The sequence below is a fragment of the Capra hircus genome, chromosome 23 (genome assembly GCF_001704415.2).
Source record: "Capra hircus breed San Clemente chromosome 23, ASM170441v1, whole genome shotgun sequence".
Classification (NCBI taxonomy): domain Eukaryota; kingdom Metazoa; phylum Chordata; class Mammalia; order Artiodactyla; family Bovidae; genus Capra; species Capra hircus.
Window position 1 is genome coordinate 35,020,370 of NC_030830.1, and position 17,639 is coordinate 35,038,008.

The 17,639-nt window shown below is 49.7% G+C and overlaps 1 protein-coding gene across 3 annotated transcripts in view; it reads right to left on the minus strand.

The window, feature by feature from the left end:
• DAAM2 (dishevelled associated activator of morphogenesis 2) overlaps positions 1-17,639 on the minus strand; it is a 130,730-nt gene that overhangs the window by 29,328 nt on the left and 83,763 nt on the right. For all 3 annotated transcript variants that reach the window (XM_018038892.1, XM_018038890.1, XM_018038891.1), the window contains exons 3-11: positions 15,755-15,844; positions 12,651-12,725; positions 12,117-12,211; positions 8,056-8,389; positions 6,629-6,739; positions 5,055-5,158; positions 3,896-3,962; positions 2,735-2,852; positions 399-537 (exon numbers count right to left, since the gene is read on the minus strand). In XM_018038892.1, coding sequence (XP_017894381.1) covers positions 399-537; positions 2,735-2,852; positions 3,896-3,962; positions 5,055-5,158; positions 6,629-6,739; positions 8,056-8,389; positions 12,117-12,211; positions 12,651-12,725; positions 15,755-15,844 — 1,133 coding nt within the window. The remainder of the gene's footprint in view (positions 1-398; positions 538-2,734; positions 2,853-3,895; positions 3,963-5,054; positions 5,159-6,628; positions 6,740-8,055; positions 8,390-12,116; positions 12,212-12,650; positions 12,726-15,754; positions 15,845-17,639) is intronic.

Genomic DNA, 17,639 nt, shown 5'->3' on the forward strand with positions numbered 1-17,639 from the left:
TTCCTCCATGTTACATTACCATCTCCCTCCGTCCACTCCATGCAGTGGGTCATGGGGAGCGGTAAGCACCCTCTATAAACCTCTACTATCCAGTATGGTGGTCACCAGCCACATGTCTCATGGCTACTTGAGTTTAATGAAAATGAAATAAAACGTGAAACTCAGTTTCTCAGTCACACTAACTATGGGTCAAGCGCCCAGGAGCCACGTTTAGACAGTGTGCATAGAGACCATTTCTGCTATCTCAGGCAGTTCTATCATCGGATGCTTCGGCCCAGGGCCCATCTGGAGCCCTGTCTGGGTTTGCGAGAGGGAGCTGAGATTTTGCTGGTGAGACGCCAAGTAGAAGAGAGATGGGGGAGGAAGACGAAGACAGGTGAGGGATGGCCACTGCTCACATGTTGACGATGTTCTTGACATTGAAGTTCTCCAAGGGAGCCTGGTCAGGATCCACGCCCCTCTCATCCTGGAGGACGATCTGCTGTAGAATGCGGTCCAGGAGCTGCCACTGCTGGAAGTAGCCGCCGTTTCGCTTGTCTGCGGGAGGACAGACATCCTATCTTGACTGAGCTGCAGAGCCCCCTGGGGCCCTGCCCTAGGGTCACCGCCTGGGGCCAGGCCCCTCCCCACCCTCTGCAAGCTCCCTGGATGATGGAGGAGGAAATGTGATTGCTGATAATGAAGGCTCATAAATCCTATCATTTCTTGCTGATCTGCAACTGACCTTTTATGAATGTGTCAACCCTCTAGATATATTTCTCTACTCCCTGAAACGCTTTCTGGCTGCCTCTTCCCTGTTGGTACCGTGAGCATCCCATGCCTTAGGAATGCAAATTGCTTTTTTTTTTTTTTTAACAATTATCTTAGAAAAGCACATTCAAGGAAGTAAATCTCCAAACATTACATGCTGAATGATGAAGTCTCTAGGGAAATGCTTTTTAAAAAACAAAGGCTCTAGGATTATCGACGTTATTGTCCTACAGAGAAAGATGAATGGAAAATAATTACAGGTGTGTACTGAGAGGGGGAGTCAGAAAGGGCTGGAGAAGAAGTCTTGGAATCCAGGCAGATTTCTCGGTGAAGGTGACCCTGAACTGTGAAGGCAAAGGCATTGTGTGGGTTGTGCCTATTTCTACAGGGCCCTACTGCCATCTGCCCTAATCGTAGTCTGGCTGGAGAAGGACTTTCTTTACATGGGATCGCCACAGGCTCCTCTTCCTGGGTTCTTAAGTACTGCGTTTCTACTGACCCCCAAGGGCGGTCAAGCAGCAAGATCCTGACCTCAAAGGCAGACCATAATGCCTACAAGGAGGAAGGTCATGTCTGCACAGCTCCATTTTGAGGCAGACTAGGGGGCCCCATTCACAATGCCCTCGGAGCACCAAACAGTCACGGGAACAGAAGTCAGAATTCCCAGGTCTTTCGCCAAGACCTGCTAGCCTGGGTTTTGGAGAACTGGCAGCTTCCTGGTCCAGGGCACTCCATCTTCCCATCACTTCACCGGCACATGCGTTGCAAAATGATAATGTCTTCCATTTACCTTTCATCCAGGAACACAGGGTAAAGCCTGTGTTCACAGTTGTAGAAAGTGATTCATCTAAAGCCCTGACCCCTGGGGACTTCCCTCGTGGTCCACTGGCTAAGACTCCATGCTCCCAATGGGGGCCGGGGTGGGGGCGGGGGGGGCCTGGGTTCAATTCCTGGTCAGGGAACTTGATCCTGCATGCTGCAACTAAGACCCAGTACAGCCAAATAAATATTTTTGAAAAAAATTTCTCTTAAAAAAATTAAAAAATTAAGTCCTCATCCCAAAGGAACAAAATTCTTTCATATGTAAAGACTGTCTGAGTCTCAGGCTCACCCACTATAAGGATGTAGATAATAAAACACATGCCTTAAGCCATTTTGAGATTTACAGACACTATATTAATCTTCCATCACACCCAGCCCTGAGTGGGCAACAATAAATTGTAGTTTTCACCACCACCTTGATTACCAACACCATCACCACCACTAAAGAGAGTCTGCCTAGGCTGACCATTTTGTTGGTCCAGGCCAGTTTCCAAATCTGCTATTTTATGAAGAGCTTAAATACCAAATGGTGCAGTTACAACTCATTTCAGATCGCACACTGGGGTGGCTACTAGTAACTATGTAGAATTTATTTGGTCACTGTATACACCTGGATCTTAAGGGTTTAGCATCTGCCCCTATAGACATGGTCATTTGGTATTTGTAAAGTGAGGCAGGAACAAGGGTGCTAGGGTGGGAGCCAGCAAGGGCTAGATGGAAGAGTTAATAAAATCTTTAAAAACAAACAAACAAAGCAGCGAGTCTGCTTGCACGTGATTGCCACAACCTCCACTCCGCAGCTGGACTGCTCCCGCAAGCAGGAAACTTCTTTCTGGAACGCCCCGAGAAGGCCCATCACAACGCTGCCATGAGCTGGCAGTCAGGGCTGTTTGATTTAGCAGGGATCAAGTTCTGCTTGTTGGTCCAGGATGTTGGCATTGCTCAGGGCTGAATCCTCAGCCCCTGCGCTGGGGACAGTGAAAGTCTTGACTCCAAGGAAGACGGGTAGAGTAGGGCTCTGAGTCCTCCAGTCTGACCTCCTGGGAACTGGGGTACAACTGGGCCAGGAGGGAGACACACTGACCCTGGGAGCTTCTGACACCTTGTCTCGAGATGCCCCGGGCCAAGGGCTCAGACTGGCCAAGGGCGGGGTGCTACTCACAGGGCATCTGTAGGCAGTGGTGCAGGACGGACAGCAGGCAGGGGTAGGCCTCCGTGTGCTTCAGCTTCTTGTGGATCAGGTCAAACATCTGGGAAGCACTCTTGGTGTCAATGTGGACCTGAGGGTGTTGGGGGGGGCACCGTGAATGGGGCGAGGGGAGGGGAAGGAACAGGGGAAGAGAATAGAGGGGGGACGACCCTGTTTCCATCCACTGAGCCCCATCCTAAAGGAGAGCATTCCCTCCCTGCCTCTGGTCCAGGCTTAAAAAAAGAGAAGGGCAGAGAAAAGGAGGAGAGAGATGTGCTAATTATATAAGCCAGGGTTCCCCAGCCTTGGGAACCCTGCATCTCAAACTAGATGGTTCTTTATCGGTGGGGGGTGAGGGGCTGCCCTGTTCACTGCAGATGATTTAGCAGCATCTTAGCCCTACACCTACCAGATGCAGAGGCATCCTCCTCACACCCGCTGTGACAGCTAAGAACATCTCTAAACATTGTAGATGCCTCCAGAGGAAGTAAACTCGCCCCTGGTTGAGAATTACTGATTCAAACTAAGCGGAGGAAGCAGGGCCTGGCCGACTCCAGGAGCACATGGCCTAGATCCACAGCCTGGGAGCAAACGCCAGAACAACTCTGCAGCTGTGTGACAGCAAGAAGCTGCTGGTCCTCTCGAACATTGGTTTCCTTCTCTTTGTACCTGGGGCTCTTTTTAGAATTGAAAATGATGGTGCTTGGCCACTGAAGCACCAGCCCAAAGTAGATCTCTATTTGGACAGGGATTTTCTAGCACCATATTAAAGCAGCAGGTGTGTGTATTTTCAGGGTTACCAAGGCTCACATGGAAATGATTTTGTTTGCTAAGCAGGATCAGGTTAGCAATGGGGAAAGGTGACTCAGATTACTGGAAGACAGGGAGAAAGTCATCCCAGAGGAGGCAATCAAGGGTAGCCGTGTGTAAGAATTGTCTCTCCTTCCTTTGGGGGTTGCAGTCTCCTCCAGGGGAGATGCTCTCCCAGTTTGAGGCAAGGCCCTGTAGAGCCACTATAGTGCCAGGGCTCCAGAAGTGAGACCCGGCCACGGTGGCACCACCAGGGAACCAGGCTGACACACAGCACAGGAGTCGGGACCTACCGCAGTCGCCCCACCTTTCCAGGCTTCTCACCATGTCAAACCTCCTGGCCAGCTCCAAGTCATCCTCATTCCGGACCATCTCGAAGAAGTCCAAATGCCTAGACGGGATAGGGGGATAGAGGAAGCAGACATCACCACCAGGTCAGCCCTGGGTGAGGGTTACGGCCCCTTTAAGCCTCTGAAATGACTAAATCTGAAGGCTTCATGCAAATGAGGCCAAGACAAGACCAGAAAGAAGTTAGCTTCCTGTACGTCATAGAATCTCATGCCTGCCCCTGGAGAGGCCAACCCAGGGTCCTATAGCCTTCAGTCAGGCTCTCCCAGGTTGACATCTGCGGCTGGATCATCCCTGACTCTGTGGGGGCAGGTGGACCTGTGAGTTGAAGGACATGTACCAGCATCCCTGACCTCTACCCACCAGATGCCTGCAGCGGCCTCCACTCTGAGTTGTGATGACCAAAAATGTGTCCAGGTGCTGCCACCTGTCCCCTGGGTTGGGGAGGGGGGTGAAGTCACCCACAGTCAAGGATCACTGCCCTAGGTTGACCTTCCCCAGTGTTCTCAGACCATCCTAGGTCTCCACTCAGAGCCAATCTGTCATCTTCTACCCCATCCCCTCCTCCACTCCACTGCAAAAGGGTCCATCCACCCATGCTCTCTCCCTTAAGACCTAGTGTCATAAAATAGCCTGTGTGAAGGGGGTGGCCCAGAGGGGCCCACCGGTGATGCACGGGAGCTTCATTGTGCTCTTTAGTCAAGAAAGACCTTGAGGGGGCGGGTCTCTGCTGAGCAGGAGGGCACGGTGGATGTTTGGCGTTCCTGGCTCCCTACAACCGATGCAAGTAGTGCGTCCCCCAGCCAGTTTGAAAACCAAAGAACACCCCTACATTTCCAAATTCCCCCCAGGATTGGTACTGCCACGGCAGAGGACCACTGGGCCCACCTCCTCTAACATCAGAGATGAGACAGGAGGTTGGCGAGGAGGCCAGGAGGGGACATAGGTGATGTGGGACAGGGGGTGGGAGAGCCATTGTCCACCTTTCCCCCAGACCCAGAGCTGCTCCTGAACTGATGCTGGGTATGGCAGGTGGTCTCCCAGGGAACAGAAGCCTCTCTGAGGGTCTCACCCATCCTCCACTGAGGCGCTTTCCCCATAGGTCTGCAGTGGGGATGGGTGGCTTGGGCCTTACTTGTCCAGGATGGCATTCTCGTGCTGCCGGAGTTTGTCAATCACGGGCTGTATCCCCAGCATCAGGAACTCGTACCGCAGATGCAGGCGGAACTCCAGATTATCCTGGGGGTCACCAAGGGGGTACTAGGCTCACCGGCTGGTCTCCATTTCTGCAAGAGTCCCCCAGTGGTCCCCTCACGGCCACTCCAGTTCCACCACATCCCCAGCAGCAAATGCATCGGAACTGCTTCAGGTCCCAGAGCAGCAAGGAGGGGTTGGGGGAGACATCCTTTCACCTTGTTAGTCACGCGCTTTAGGTCTCCTGCCTCACTTCTTTTACATCCTTCACCAGCTTTCTCTAAGATTTTGGCCTCAAAGAGCAGTGCTGAAGAGCGATACAGAGCACACGCTTTGGAACCAGACAGATCTTGGTTCCAATCCCTGCTCTGTCACTTACCAGCTTTGTGACTCTGCAGAAGGCTTAGTTTTCTCATCAGTTAAATGGGCATGACATTACCTACCTAACAAGAATGATATTTATAAAAACTACCTAATGAGATATGGTTAGCAACTAATCAGAACAGATGTCAGTATAAATAGCTAGTACTGAGCCAGGTGATGTCAGCATCTTGCTGCTGCTGCTGCTGCTGCTGCTAAGTCGCTTCAGTCGTTTCCAACTCTGTGCGACCCCATAGACGGCAGCCCACCAGGCTCCCCCGTCCCTGGGATTCTCTAGGCAAGAACACTGGAGTGGGTTGCCATTTCCTTCTCCAATGCATGAAAGTGAGAAGTGAAAGTGAAGTCGCTCAGCCGTGTCCAACTCTTAACGACCCCATGGACTGCAGCCTACCAGGCTCCTCCATCCATGTGATTTTCCAGGCAAGAGTACTGGAGTGGGGTGCCATTGCCTTTTCCGTGTCAGCATCTTAGGGACAGGTAATTCCCTCAACCTATCTCACTTAATTCAGGTCATCAGGATGGGATGCAAAAAAAAAAAGAGAGAGTATGCTGGCAAAAAACAGGGGAAAGCAAAGATCATTAAGTTGCCCCTTTTGACCTTCAACAAGCTGACCTTCACCGAGGCATCAGACTGCCTTAGAATTTGGGGAGTTCACCTGCTCTTCAAGTTCATCTTCCACTTTTCTATTTTTAAGGTCTGGGAATCTCATTCTGACCCCATTCTGAAGGAAAATCAGAAGTTGCATGTCCTAACAGAAGATTCTAGAAGACTATGACTGGCCAACTCAGAAATCAGTGCAGAAACAGTATTTAGAAAGCTCTAGAAAGAAGAGCCAACATTTGTCCTCCTCCTATAAATGATCTCCTGCCATCCTAAGCCATCATCAGCCAGACAAGCTTGGGTTTTGCCCATGACACACATAATCCACGGCGCCACCCATGCAGGAAGCTCCCCAGGAACCCCTCCTTCTTGGTGTCCAGTGCAGGGGGCAAGACGTGATTCAGACAATCTGAAGACACGATGATGGCGGCGGCAGCCACACCGACCCTCTGCCACCTCCCCAGGCAGCACTCACGCCCTCTTCCCAGGCCAGAAAGTCAGAGCACAGCAAGGACACGGAGAAGAGGCCTCACCTCTCCGGCGCCAGCGTTGAGGACAGCGTTGATGAAGGACATGATGGCTGTTTTCAGGTTCACTTCATCCCGGTATCGGCCCAGACTCCGGTCCAGCTCGTTCAGCAGGGTCTGGATGGAAAGGCAGGACCGAAAAGGAGGGAGGGATCAGGATCCTACAGGTCCAGCCTCGCACCTTTGCTCCCACCATTCCAACCACCCAGAACGCTGCATTCATCCTCTGTACCTGATCTATCCAACTCATCTTGAATGTTCTCTAAGCTCACCTTTTCCAAGAAGTGGCCTTTGCCTCTCCACACCTCAGCCCCAGTCCTGCCTTAGTCCTCTCCCACTCAGCCTTGAGGACTTGCTCTGTTTTGCTGGGTGATGCCAAAATGCTGTTTCAGCACTTTACAGCTGTTTACAGCTCATCAGCCCTCCATATCCATGGGTTCAACCAACCCCACGTTAAAAAATAAATATATACATATATATTTTATATTTCAGAAAGATTCAAAAAGCAAAATTTGAATGTGCTGTGCACTGGCAACTGTTCACATAGCATTTCTATTTTATTTACAGTTATTTACAGAGATTTACATTATGGTACGTATCAGAAGTAATCCAGAGATGACTTAAAGTGTACGGAAGGATATGCATAGGTTATATGCAAATAGTGCACAGCTATAAGAGATTTGAGGATGCACAGATTTTGGTCCCTGTGAGGGTCCTGGAGGAGGAACCCCAGAGGATACAGAGAGTAACTGTATTCACTCTCAGCTCCTTAAAATAGCATGGTTACTACCTTTCATCTCCTTTGTATATTCTGCAAAGGGTCCAGGGTCACTTTCCAAACAGAGTGGGTGCTTTAAAATGTTTGATGACAGAATAAGCATGGAGTCAATTCTGGTGGACAAACCATAAAGTTTGTGATGACACGTCACATCTACTGAGACTTACTCTGTACCAAGACACTAAACTTCTTGTCTGTCTCTTTACTGGAGCAGTCAGGGAGAAGAAACGGCACTAGTATGGCCTGAGCTCCCGGGACTGGTCGCAGCGTTCCCAAAGTAGGCACTGGTCCAGGCTTAGGCCCTAACACCTTTTATTTCACCTGGCCACGCCAAGCAGTGTGTGGGATCTTAGTTCCCTAAGGATTGAACCGGTGTCCCTGCAGTGGAAGTGCAGAGTCTTAACCACTGGACCCCCAGGAAAGTTCTGAGGCCTAAAGTCTTGATTCGAACAATGGCATTCAATTCAATAATTCTTGATGGAGCCCCTGTCTGAGCCAGGTACTGGGCTGAGTTGCAGAGCCACAAAAATGAAGCAGAGCAATGTTCTATCCTCTAGGAACCCACGGTCTAGGTAAGAGTGCATTATCCCAGCCAAACCCCTCTCTCTTAAGGGCCCTCGGGGCTTCTTACACAGGCCCTCCACCAGGCCCTTACCTGGAAGCGCGTCCGCTCAGCCGCATACACCTGGTAGTGGAGCATGGCCTGCAGCACCTTCTTGTGGCCACCGGGCACCAGGCACACAGCGCCCAGGATCTCCAGCACGGCCACCTTGGTCTTGCTGTTCTCCGTGCGCAGGCTCTGGGCGATGGTGCTGATGGCCTCGGGCTGCGCCAGCACGTGCGCCCGCCCCTGGGAATTGTTCATCAGCGCCTTGATGCAGCCAATGAGGGAGGTGTGGATGCGGCTCTCGCAGGTGGCGTGGTCCATGCTCCGGAGGAAGTTCAGCAGACAGGTCAAGCCCTCCAACTCGATGAAGCGGGTCACAAACCTGCCCAGACCAGAGCCGTCAGCCAAACAGGTATCCTGCATTTGCATATTATTCTGTCTGCATTTTGCAAATAGCTACCCCTTATCTAGGGACCACTGTGTCCCACCTACAGAAGCCACTTGGTTCATTTATAAAGTTTATCTAAAGCACTAATCCCTCCGTGGTTGCTATATGGTCAACTTATTAGGGCTTCCAACAAAGATCATGGCATCTGGTCCCATCACTTCATGGGAAATAGATGGGGAAACAGTGGAAACAGTGTCAGACTTTATTTTGGGGGGCTCCAAAATCACTGCAGATGGTGACTGTAGCCATGAAATTAAAAGACGCTTACTCCTTGGAAGAAAAGTTATGAGCAACCTAGATAGCATATTCAAAAGCAGAGATATTACTTGGCCGACTAAGGTCCATCTAGTCAAGGCTGTGGTTTTTCCAGTAGTCATGTATGGATGTGAGAGTTGGACTGTGAAGAAGGCTGAGTGCTGAAGAATTGATGCTTTTGAACTGTGGTGGTGGAGAAGACTCGAGAGTCCCTTGGACTGCAAGGAGATCCAACCAGTCCATTCTGAAGGAGATCAACTCTGGGATTTCTTTGGAAGGAATGATGCTAAAGCTGAAACTCCAGTACTTTGGCCACCTCATGCGAAGAGTTGACTCACTGGAAAAGACTCTGATGCTGGGAGGGATTGGGGGCAGGAGAAGAAGGGGACGACCGAGGATGAGATGGCTGGATGGCATCACTGACTCAATGGATGCGAGTCTGAGTGAACTCCAGAAGTTGGTGATGGACAGGGAGGCCTGGCGTGCTGCGATTCATGGGGTCGCAAAGAGTCGGACATGACTGAGCGACTGAACTGAACTGAACTGATGGCTCAGAAAGTAAAGAACCTACCTGCAATGCAGGAGACCTGGGTTCGATCCCTGGGTCAGGAAGATCCCCTGGAGAAGGAAATGGCAGCCCACGCCAGTACTCTTGCCTGGAGAATCCCAGGGACGGAGGAGCCTGGCGAGCTACAGTCCACGGAGTTGCAAAGAGTCGGACATAACTGAGCAACGAACTAACACTTTCACTTTCAAAGCACTGAAGAGCTTATGCTTCAGAACTGTGGTGCTGGTGAAGACGTTTAAAGAGCCCCTTGGACTGCAAGGAGATCAAACCAGCCAATCCTAAAGGAAATCAGTCCTGAATACTCATTAGAAAAAATGATGCTGAAGCTCCAATACTTTGGCCACCTGATGTGAAGAGCCAACTCTTTGGAAAAGACTCTGATACTGGGAAGGATTGAGGGCGGGAGGAGAAGGGGACGACAGAGGATGAGATGGTTGGACATAAGTTTGAGCAAACTCTGGGAGATAGTGAAGGACAGGGAAGCCTGGTGTGCTGCAGTCCATGAGGTCGCAAAGAGTTGGACATCACTTAACAACTGAACCACCACCAAGCTCTAAAACCCTAACCACCTCACAAGGGACTCACATCTTGTTTGCATTTTAAATACTGTGCATTTGCACATCACTGACTGCCATTTACACAACTATGAAGGTATATATGTGAAAGAGATGATTATGATAATTATTAGGATAATTATCATGGCTGTTAAACCTGAAGACTCATTACCAGTGAGGATGGGAATGAAGAGAATTATAAGCAAACAAGGAAGACTTCAAGAGAGGGGAGACATCAGACTCACTGCATCAAGGGATCAAGGCTGGGGAAGGCACTCTTTAAGGGATCCCTAAGAAAACATCTGAGTTAGCTTAAATGTTAGCAAAAAACATTAAAAACCATGTAGTACAGGAGTTCTTAACCTGGAATATGTGTTCCCCTAAGCGGTCTATGGCTAATGAACTTCCATGGGAAACAAAAAATACACTTTTGGGGGGTAATCTCTACCTTGAATTTAGCATTTCTCTCAGTGAAGAATGCAAACCATAAAATATAGTGGCATTATCAGAATTTCTGACTTTCTCACCCAAAGAAATCACAGCTATTTTCATCTCAAATTGCAGCTGTTACAGATATCTCAAAATATCATTTCCACTCATCAGCACTTCAAAGTTATGGCGGTTGCTAGTTCTTTTTATTTAAGGCATAAAGCAGTACATTTACTGCTATCTCACCAATGTTTAAAATTTGGTGGCTGTATTTCAATTTAATTGGTTCATTTTTAAACCTTATCTATTTCTATGTATTTTATTATTTAGAAACATCATTCTAATAAGCAGTCAATAGGTTTCATCTGGGTACCAAAGTCATCCATGGCACGCATGCACGCATGTGTGCATGCCTACACACACACACACAAAGGCTTAAAACCCTTGATTTAGTAGAACAATAATTAATGATCTGAGGACATGCCATAAGTGAAGCTGAAGGAAGCACTCTATATAATGAAGACATTTGATTCCAAGGGCATCTGTGAGCCTTTCTACATGATTATATAAATATACTTAGAAAAATAGAATGCATTAAGTTGTTAAAAATAGCTATCATTTACTTTTTTTCTATTATACACTTTTTGTATCCCACAAAATTTCCACCATGACTATGTGTGACATTTGTAATCAGAATTTGATTCAGAGAAAGAAAAACAGATGGAAGTGGGAGATGAACCCGGCAACATCCCCTCAACCCTTCTACTTCCTGACTTTCTCAACCTTCCTGTATCCCCTTTCTAAATCAGACCCCCACCCCACCTGAGCAACAAGCAGGGGTTAGGGAGCCCCTGTTCTCCATGAGGCTCCACTTCCAGGCTCCCCGGGCAGAAAGGTCAGCCTAGACCACACACATACACACACACAGGCAGACTCGTGTGTTGGTAACAACTGGCCCTCTGGAGAAAGAAAGAGGCCTGACTGTGCTGTTTGCCAATTTCCATGGTATAAATACTCCCAGCACAGCTGACTTCAAGCTAGTCATGTGATGTCACTGAATGCGGAGCTGGGGAGACATGTACTGTTCAAATATTCCTGCCAGGCACACACACCGGCTGCAATTTCAGTGGGCACACACGAGTGTATAGGAAAATGTCGTCAAATCATCAGGCAGTTAAGGAGTGATAAGTTTCAAGTTCTTAATTACCTTTGGTTTTTATGTCATTTTAAAAATCACGAGTTGATACAATTTACATTTTAATCATAGTTTTGTTTAACAAGCAGCTTGCAAAACTGCTGAAAATCTAACAGTTGCCTCCCCTAAGCCGGAATGAGCCCGTTGCCAGACACGAGAGGAGCCTGTGGCTCTCTTGGGCCCTTTCACGATGTGGCCCGGGGCGCAGGGAGAGGTTCTTTTCAGTCCTGGAGACAGCCACCACCTGCTTCCTTGCCCGCTCCCACGCTCGATGGAGAAATCTCATCTGGAGACAGCACATCGCCCTCTAGTGGCCAGCGTAGTTCTCACCCACTCTCACCTCCCTGGTGGGGCTCCTCCCTTCTCGGCGCTCTGGAGCACCTTGCCGGTACGCCCACCTCTGGAGCGGAGGTTTACCCCATCTTCCTATGTCCATCCGCCCTCCCCAGCATGCTCATCTTCTGGAAGCATCCCAGCTCCTCAGAGAGGGCGGGGGGAGTGGGAGCCCAGATGTGAAAGAGGGTGAAGTAAGCACGAGGGGATGCTGAGAGTGGAGTCGGCCAAGGGGCCTGGGATGGGAGCAGGGCTCTGTGTGAGGCCTCGAGAGGCTGAGGGGCCCACTGGGGGAGGGCCGTAAGAGGAGCGAGGGAAGGGGCGCACCTCATAGGCTGTGTGCGGAGGGCAGTCTTCAGGTCTTCCACAACTTGGTTCCTCATCTCTGTCTCCTCCTCATCAAACGCGTACAGACTCTGCATCTGAGGTCAGACAAAGCGGCAGAGGTCGCGCCGGGCTGCCTGTCTCCCAGCTCCCTGCACCCCCAGCCTGCCTATGAACCAGGGGCCACCCTCGCCTCAGGAAGAGTGAGGCCCCACCAAATGGTTTACTGAGACGAGGGTGTCAGGCTCTGAGAAGAGCCAGGTTCCAGTCCCGGGCTTCACTTTCCTCATCTGTAAAATGGGGAGAATGATTAGGCTGTTTCTCAAGCCTGGGTGATCTGTACACATCATTAATCACTATTTCAATGGTTTGGGGACTCTATAAAGTCACACAGGGGAGGGAGGGGTCATGATACAATCTTGGGAATAGCTGGGAAGCTGCTGATCCCCGGATGTGGGCTGCAGGGGAACATGAGGGCCGCCCCCACCCCCCACAGCCTTTCCTGGTGGGGCCGGGGCAGGACAGGCGGAGGCTCACCGCGGCCATGGAGTTGATGCGGTCGATGTAGTAGTCAGGCCAGCTGGTCGCCAGCTTGTTGGGGTCCTCCTGCTCCTGGAACAAGAGGAAGGGTTGTATGGACCACCCGGCAAGACAGGCCCACGGTCTGGAGTCCTGAGCTTCATTCCAGGTCCGCATTCAGGTTCATCTCCCAGCCCCGCCTAGACGGGGTGACTTTGACCGAGTCACAGAAGCCCCCTAGGCTTCTACTTCTTCCCCAGCAAGACACAGATCACAAACATCCGAACCTCAGGACCAGATAATGACATGGGCAGAAACCATGCAGGTATACACACCTTCAACTAACAATATATATGGTTAAAAATAATATTTTTCCCCCCATCATACTTGTTCTGACTCCATGTAATGAAACACGACTTTCAGTCTGTTGAATCTAATGAAAATGCGCACTTGTACTTTGTACATCTACTTTTTCAAACTTCATTTTTTCTGGTATCATTCTCACTATATTTTACAAAACAGTATCAGTCAGTGACAGTCTGGACCTTTAAAAAACTTGGTCTTTCGGAGTTTTGAAAAATATTGATTGATATTAAGCATTTGGTGTAGTGCCTGGCACAGAGTAGGTGCTCAATAAATTGTAACTTTAAAAAAGGAGAGAAAGAGATTCCCTCCCCCACAACCCAAGGTCCTGGGTTTTGGAAAGGGGGTGGGGGATGGGGTCTGTGCAGCCGGAAGGCAGAGCCCTGATCAGACCCAGCCCTCAGGTCCCAAGAGAAAGCCTCAACTCCTCCCCAGCGGTGGGCAGGAATGATGGGAACTGGACAAGCATTGGTGCTGATTGAATGTTCAGACCCCTCCTCCGGCCAGTGGGTCTGTTCTTCACACTCCCTCCTCCTTCCTGTCTGTGTCCCATTTGGGTGCTCCCCTTTATTGGCTTTCTACCAATTTCCTGCTTTCAAATTAGCATGAAGCATTTACCTCCTCAAGCACCTTCCTGAGGGACCACCCGCCTGCCAGCCAGCCTGGACTTCACCCTGCATCGTTCAGTCCCATCTACTTGGGTTTCATGATTTTGTTTCTTAAAATCCAAGAGTTTAAATTTCTTAACTCTTAAAATTTTAGATCAGTGTGAAACCTGCTTTGATTGGGTCTTTGTGACTTCACCTACCGGTACGCCTGAAGCCACGAGGCTCCCGTAACTGAGGCCTCTGTAAGCTTCTGCCTTAAAGAGGGGATCACAGCACATAAACAAATGTATCATGAAACACACACTTCCCTGCCTTCACTGGCTTCCCATTTAGCCACTCAATGTGCATTTAATGAGCACATACTCCATGCCAATCACTGCTATGAGCCCTGAAAGTACTAAACAAAAAGCCATCCATGTAATAGCCTGTCTGATACCAGAGACAGGGTGATCAGTGCCCTGTGGTAGGACTGTCCACTGTGGGCCCTGGAAATGAGAGCGGGAGTTACCTAACACGGAGGGCCAATGGGGAAGATGGGGTGGGGGTCTGAGAGGACTGAGCTGAGTTACTCAAGATTACTGAGGCTGAGACAAGGGGAGAGTGTCACAGACAGAGGAAGTGCCGTGTGGAAAGATGGGGAGTGAAAGTGTATTGGGAGATGACACAGTCTGGTCTGGAAGGTGGTGAGAAGCGTCCTTACATTTTAGTGCATTTTTATGGGACCTCCATTGTAAATCGATTTGGAAAGTGGGGAATCACGAGGGAAGATGAATTACTCCTGAAATTCGTTTTCTCCTCCTTTCCTTCTTTATTTCTATACTGTGAGTTTTTTAAAGATCTGCTCTCCTCATAAGACTCCTGGGCACAGAGCATGGTATTCTGCAGCTGCTTAATAAATGCCTTGACTGGACTAGACGGTGGCTCGCAGTGCCCGCAGGTTCTCAGCAGGCCGGCCTTCCAGCATCAGCGCAGCCACTCGTCATGCTGGCTGGCGACTCTGGGTGAGGCCATCGCCCCTCCAGGCCTTCCTTGTGGCCTGTGCAGAATAAAAAACTGGGCTGGGTTGCTCCTCAGTCCCTTCCAATTCTAGAAGAGTGACCAACTTTACAAGCTTGGTCTGGCCCGGGATGGAGCCTACGATGGAACAAATATCCCGAGCAAGAAGACTAAGAGAAGAGCCAAAATGGGCTTCAGGGAGCATGAAGGAGAAGCAGTCTCACACTGCCCCAGACCTGCCCATCTTCTCCCAGGAGGGAGACTTCTAAGCTTTTGGGTGCTGGAATAGCAGGTTCCAACTCCCAAACATCTGTGCGTTGAAGTGATGAAGCTGCAAGCCTGGGAGATGAGAGGGTGGAGGGATGGGGAGGAAAGTGGGCCAAGGAAAGAAAAATAGAGTGAAAGGAACAGACAGGCTAGAACCTTGGGTTGGCCAAAAAGTTTGAGTTTTTCTATAAGACATTATGGAAAAACCAGAATGAACCTTATGGCCAACCCAACAGAAAGGAGGTGAGAGAGACTTAGAAAGAGATGAGGTGAGAGAGACGGAGAGAAGGAGGAAGGGAGAGGAAAGCACAGCCACTGAGAAAGTGGAGGGGAGAGAGAAAACCCAGCTCAGTCCTGGCTGCAGCCCGGCACACCCTGCTAGGGAGGACAGCAGTCAGAGGAGGCTGACACCTTTTAATGAAAGTTGGGGGGTGCGTAGAGCAGAGACTGGTGTGTGTCCCTGAACCGCGTGCTGCCCTGGGACAGGGACACAGCCTGGGACATTGCCCAGGCTAAAGATCCAGCAGAGACCATTCACTTCCCTAAAACCAGTCCTTCCAACAGAGCTGCCCCCGCGTACCGCTCAGGGTGGCATGCCCTCCCCGCGTGCGCACAGCCACGGAAAGGGAATCTGGGTTTGTCATTGCGCATCTCCCTGACCCGGCACCCCTCCTGGAACCCAGAAGAACAGCTTAACCCTCTGCGTGTAAGCTCCATGAGAGCAGGGATTATTTTCGTCCTGATTCATTCACTGTTGTTCCTCCGACACCTAGAATGGAATGATGCTGGTGTGGAACAAAGGCTTGCAAAATGAATGAGCGAGCGTGGAAGCAAGAGCTGCCCGAGCTGCGGACCCTGCGGGGCAGTGGAAGGCGTCAGAGAGGGTACCTTCTTCTTGCTGCAGTAGATCTGCCATTTCTTCTCAGGGGGCAGTGCAAATACAGCCTCCCGGTTTTTGTCAGTGAGATCCAATTCATCCTGCAAAGACACAAAAACACGTCTGAAACCCAGAGACGGCTGATCTTAGGATATTCAACCTATAGGAAATTAGTTTCCTCAAATTCCTCAGCCTGCTGTCTTCCTTCAAAGAGCGTCAAAGATACGATACAGCAATTCTTTCTCTTGAAGCACAGCGCCATCCTCCCATCCCCTTGCATCAAGCCCTCAAGCTTCTATCCAGGCTTCCTTCACTTCCTGTCCCCGCCCCTGGCTCCTCCCCATCCAAGGCCCTGTTCCCGCCCATCTCCTGCATTGCTCGGCAAGCTCCTAGTCCTCCTGCCTGGAGTTTCTTGTCTTCTTCCTCTTGTCCTTCTTAAGCTGGTCAACACCATAAATCAAGACTTGACAAAGAAAGAAATCCGTCTACCAATCCAGTCTGTTGTTATTAATTTATGATTTGGGTGGCCACGTCTGATCTTAGTTGTGGTACTTGGGATTTTCCTTGCATCATGCGAGATCTTTCCTTGCAGCAGCATGGACTCTCTAGTTGTGGCATGGGACTCCAGAGTGCATGGGGCTCAGGAGTTGCTGTGCACAGGTTTTAGCTGCCTGCAGCATGTGGGATCTTAGTTCCCCAACCAGGGATGAAACCTGCATCCCCTGCATTACAAAGTAGATTCTTAACCACTGGACCACCAGGGACGTCCCCTGATCCACTTCCCTCTTGGCCTCCCATCCTTCAAGTCTCTGTCCCTTTAAGTGTGTCCCCCAGAAAGTCTCTGGCTCCCCAACCCCACCATTGGCCCCAGCATGGTTGAGGAGACCTGGTAAAGATGAGGAGCTGGGAAACTCATCTAACTCAACTAACTCATCTAACTCACCAATTCATCAACTCATCTAATTCAGCCTCCTGCTAAGGAGGGCACCCTGTGCCATGGGAGGTATTGGTCTGCTTCCCATGGAAGTGTGCCTGACAGACAGCCCTCCAGCTGTACCACCACCCAGACCATGCCATGCACACACAAGGTTGGGCTCCAGAGTTGAACCCACACTTCCCTGGGAGCCAGACTGGGAAGTTTCTGACATCATCAAGTTTCAGGTAACTCTGTAGGTAGTTTGGGATGACTTTTTTTAGGTTTAGCTATGGTGAATGGTGCCTAAAAGGCTCTCTTACTGAAAATTCTTCTCCTGTGATTCCTGAGCTATGCCAGGACTCAACAAAAAAAGTAAATAAATAAGTAAAAGTTAATGAGCCGTGGAAACATAATGGGCCTTTCAACACAATTCTTCAAAGAATTTTTTTTTAATAAAAGCAAAACTTACATTAAGACCAAAAATAGCATATTACTAATCTTTGTATTTTCTAAAATGATAGTGAATGTAATATCTAACAAAGTACAAGTCTTAAGTATATCTATGCTGCTAAGTCGCTTCAGTCATGTCTGATTCTGTGTGACCCCATAGACGGCAGCCTACCAGGCTCCCCTGTCCCTGGGATTCTCCAGGCGAGAACACGGGAGTGGGTTGCCATTTCCTTCTCCAATGCATGAAAGTGAAAAGTGAAAGTGAAGTTGCTCAGTCGTGTCCGACTCTTCGCAACCCCATGGACTGCAGCCTACCAGGCTCCTCCGCCCATGGGATTTTCCAGGCAAGAGCACTGGAGTGGGGTGCCATTGTCCTCTCCGAGTATATCTATACCTGTATTCAATGAGAACCTTTTAGACTTTTCTTCACAGAGACTTGACCTATCCAACAGAAATATGAGCCACATTAAAAAAATTTTTTTCTAGTCACATTAAAAAATTAGGAAGGAATAGTTGAATTTAATTTTAAT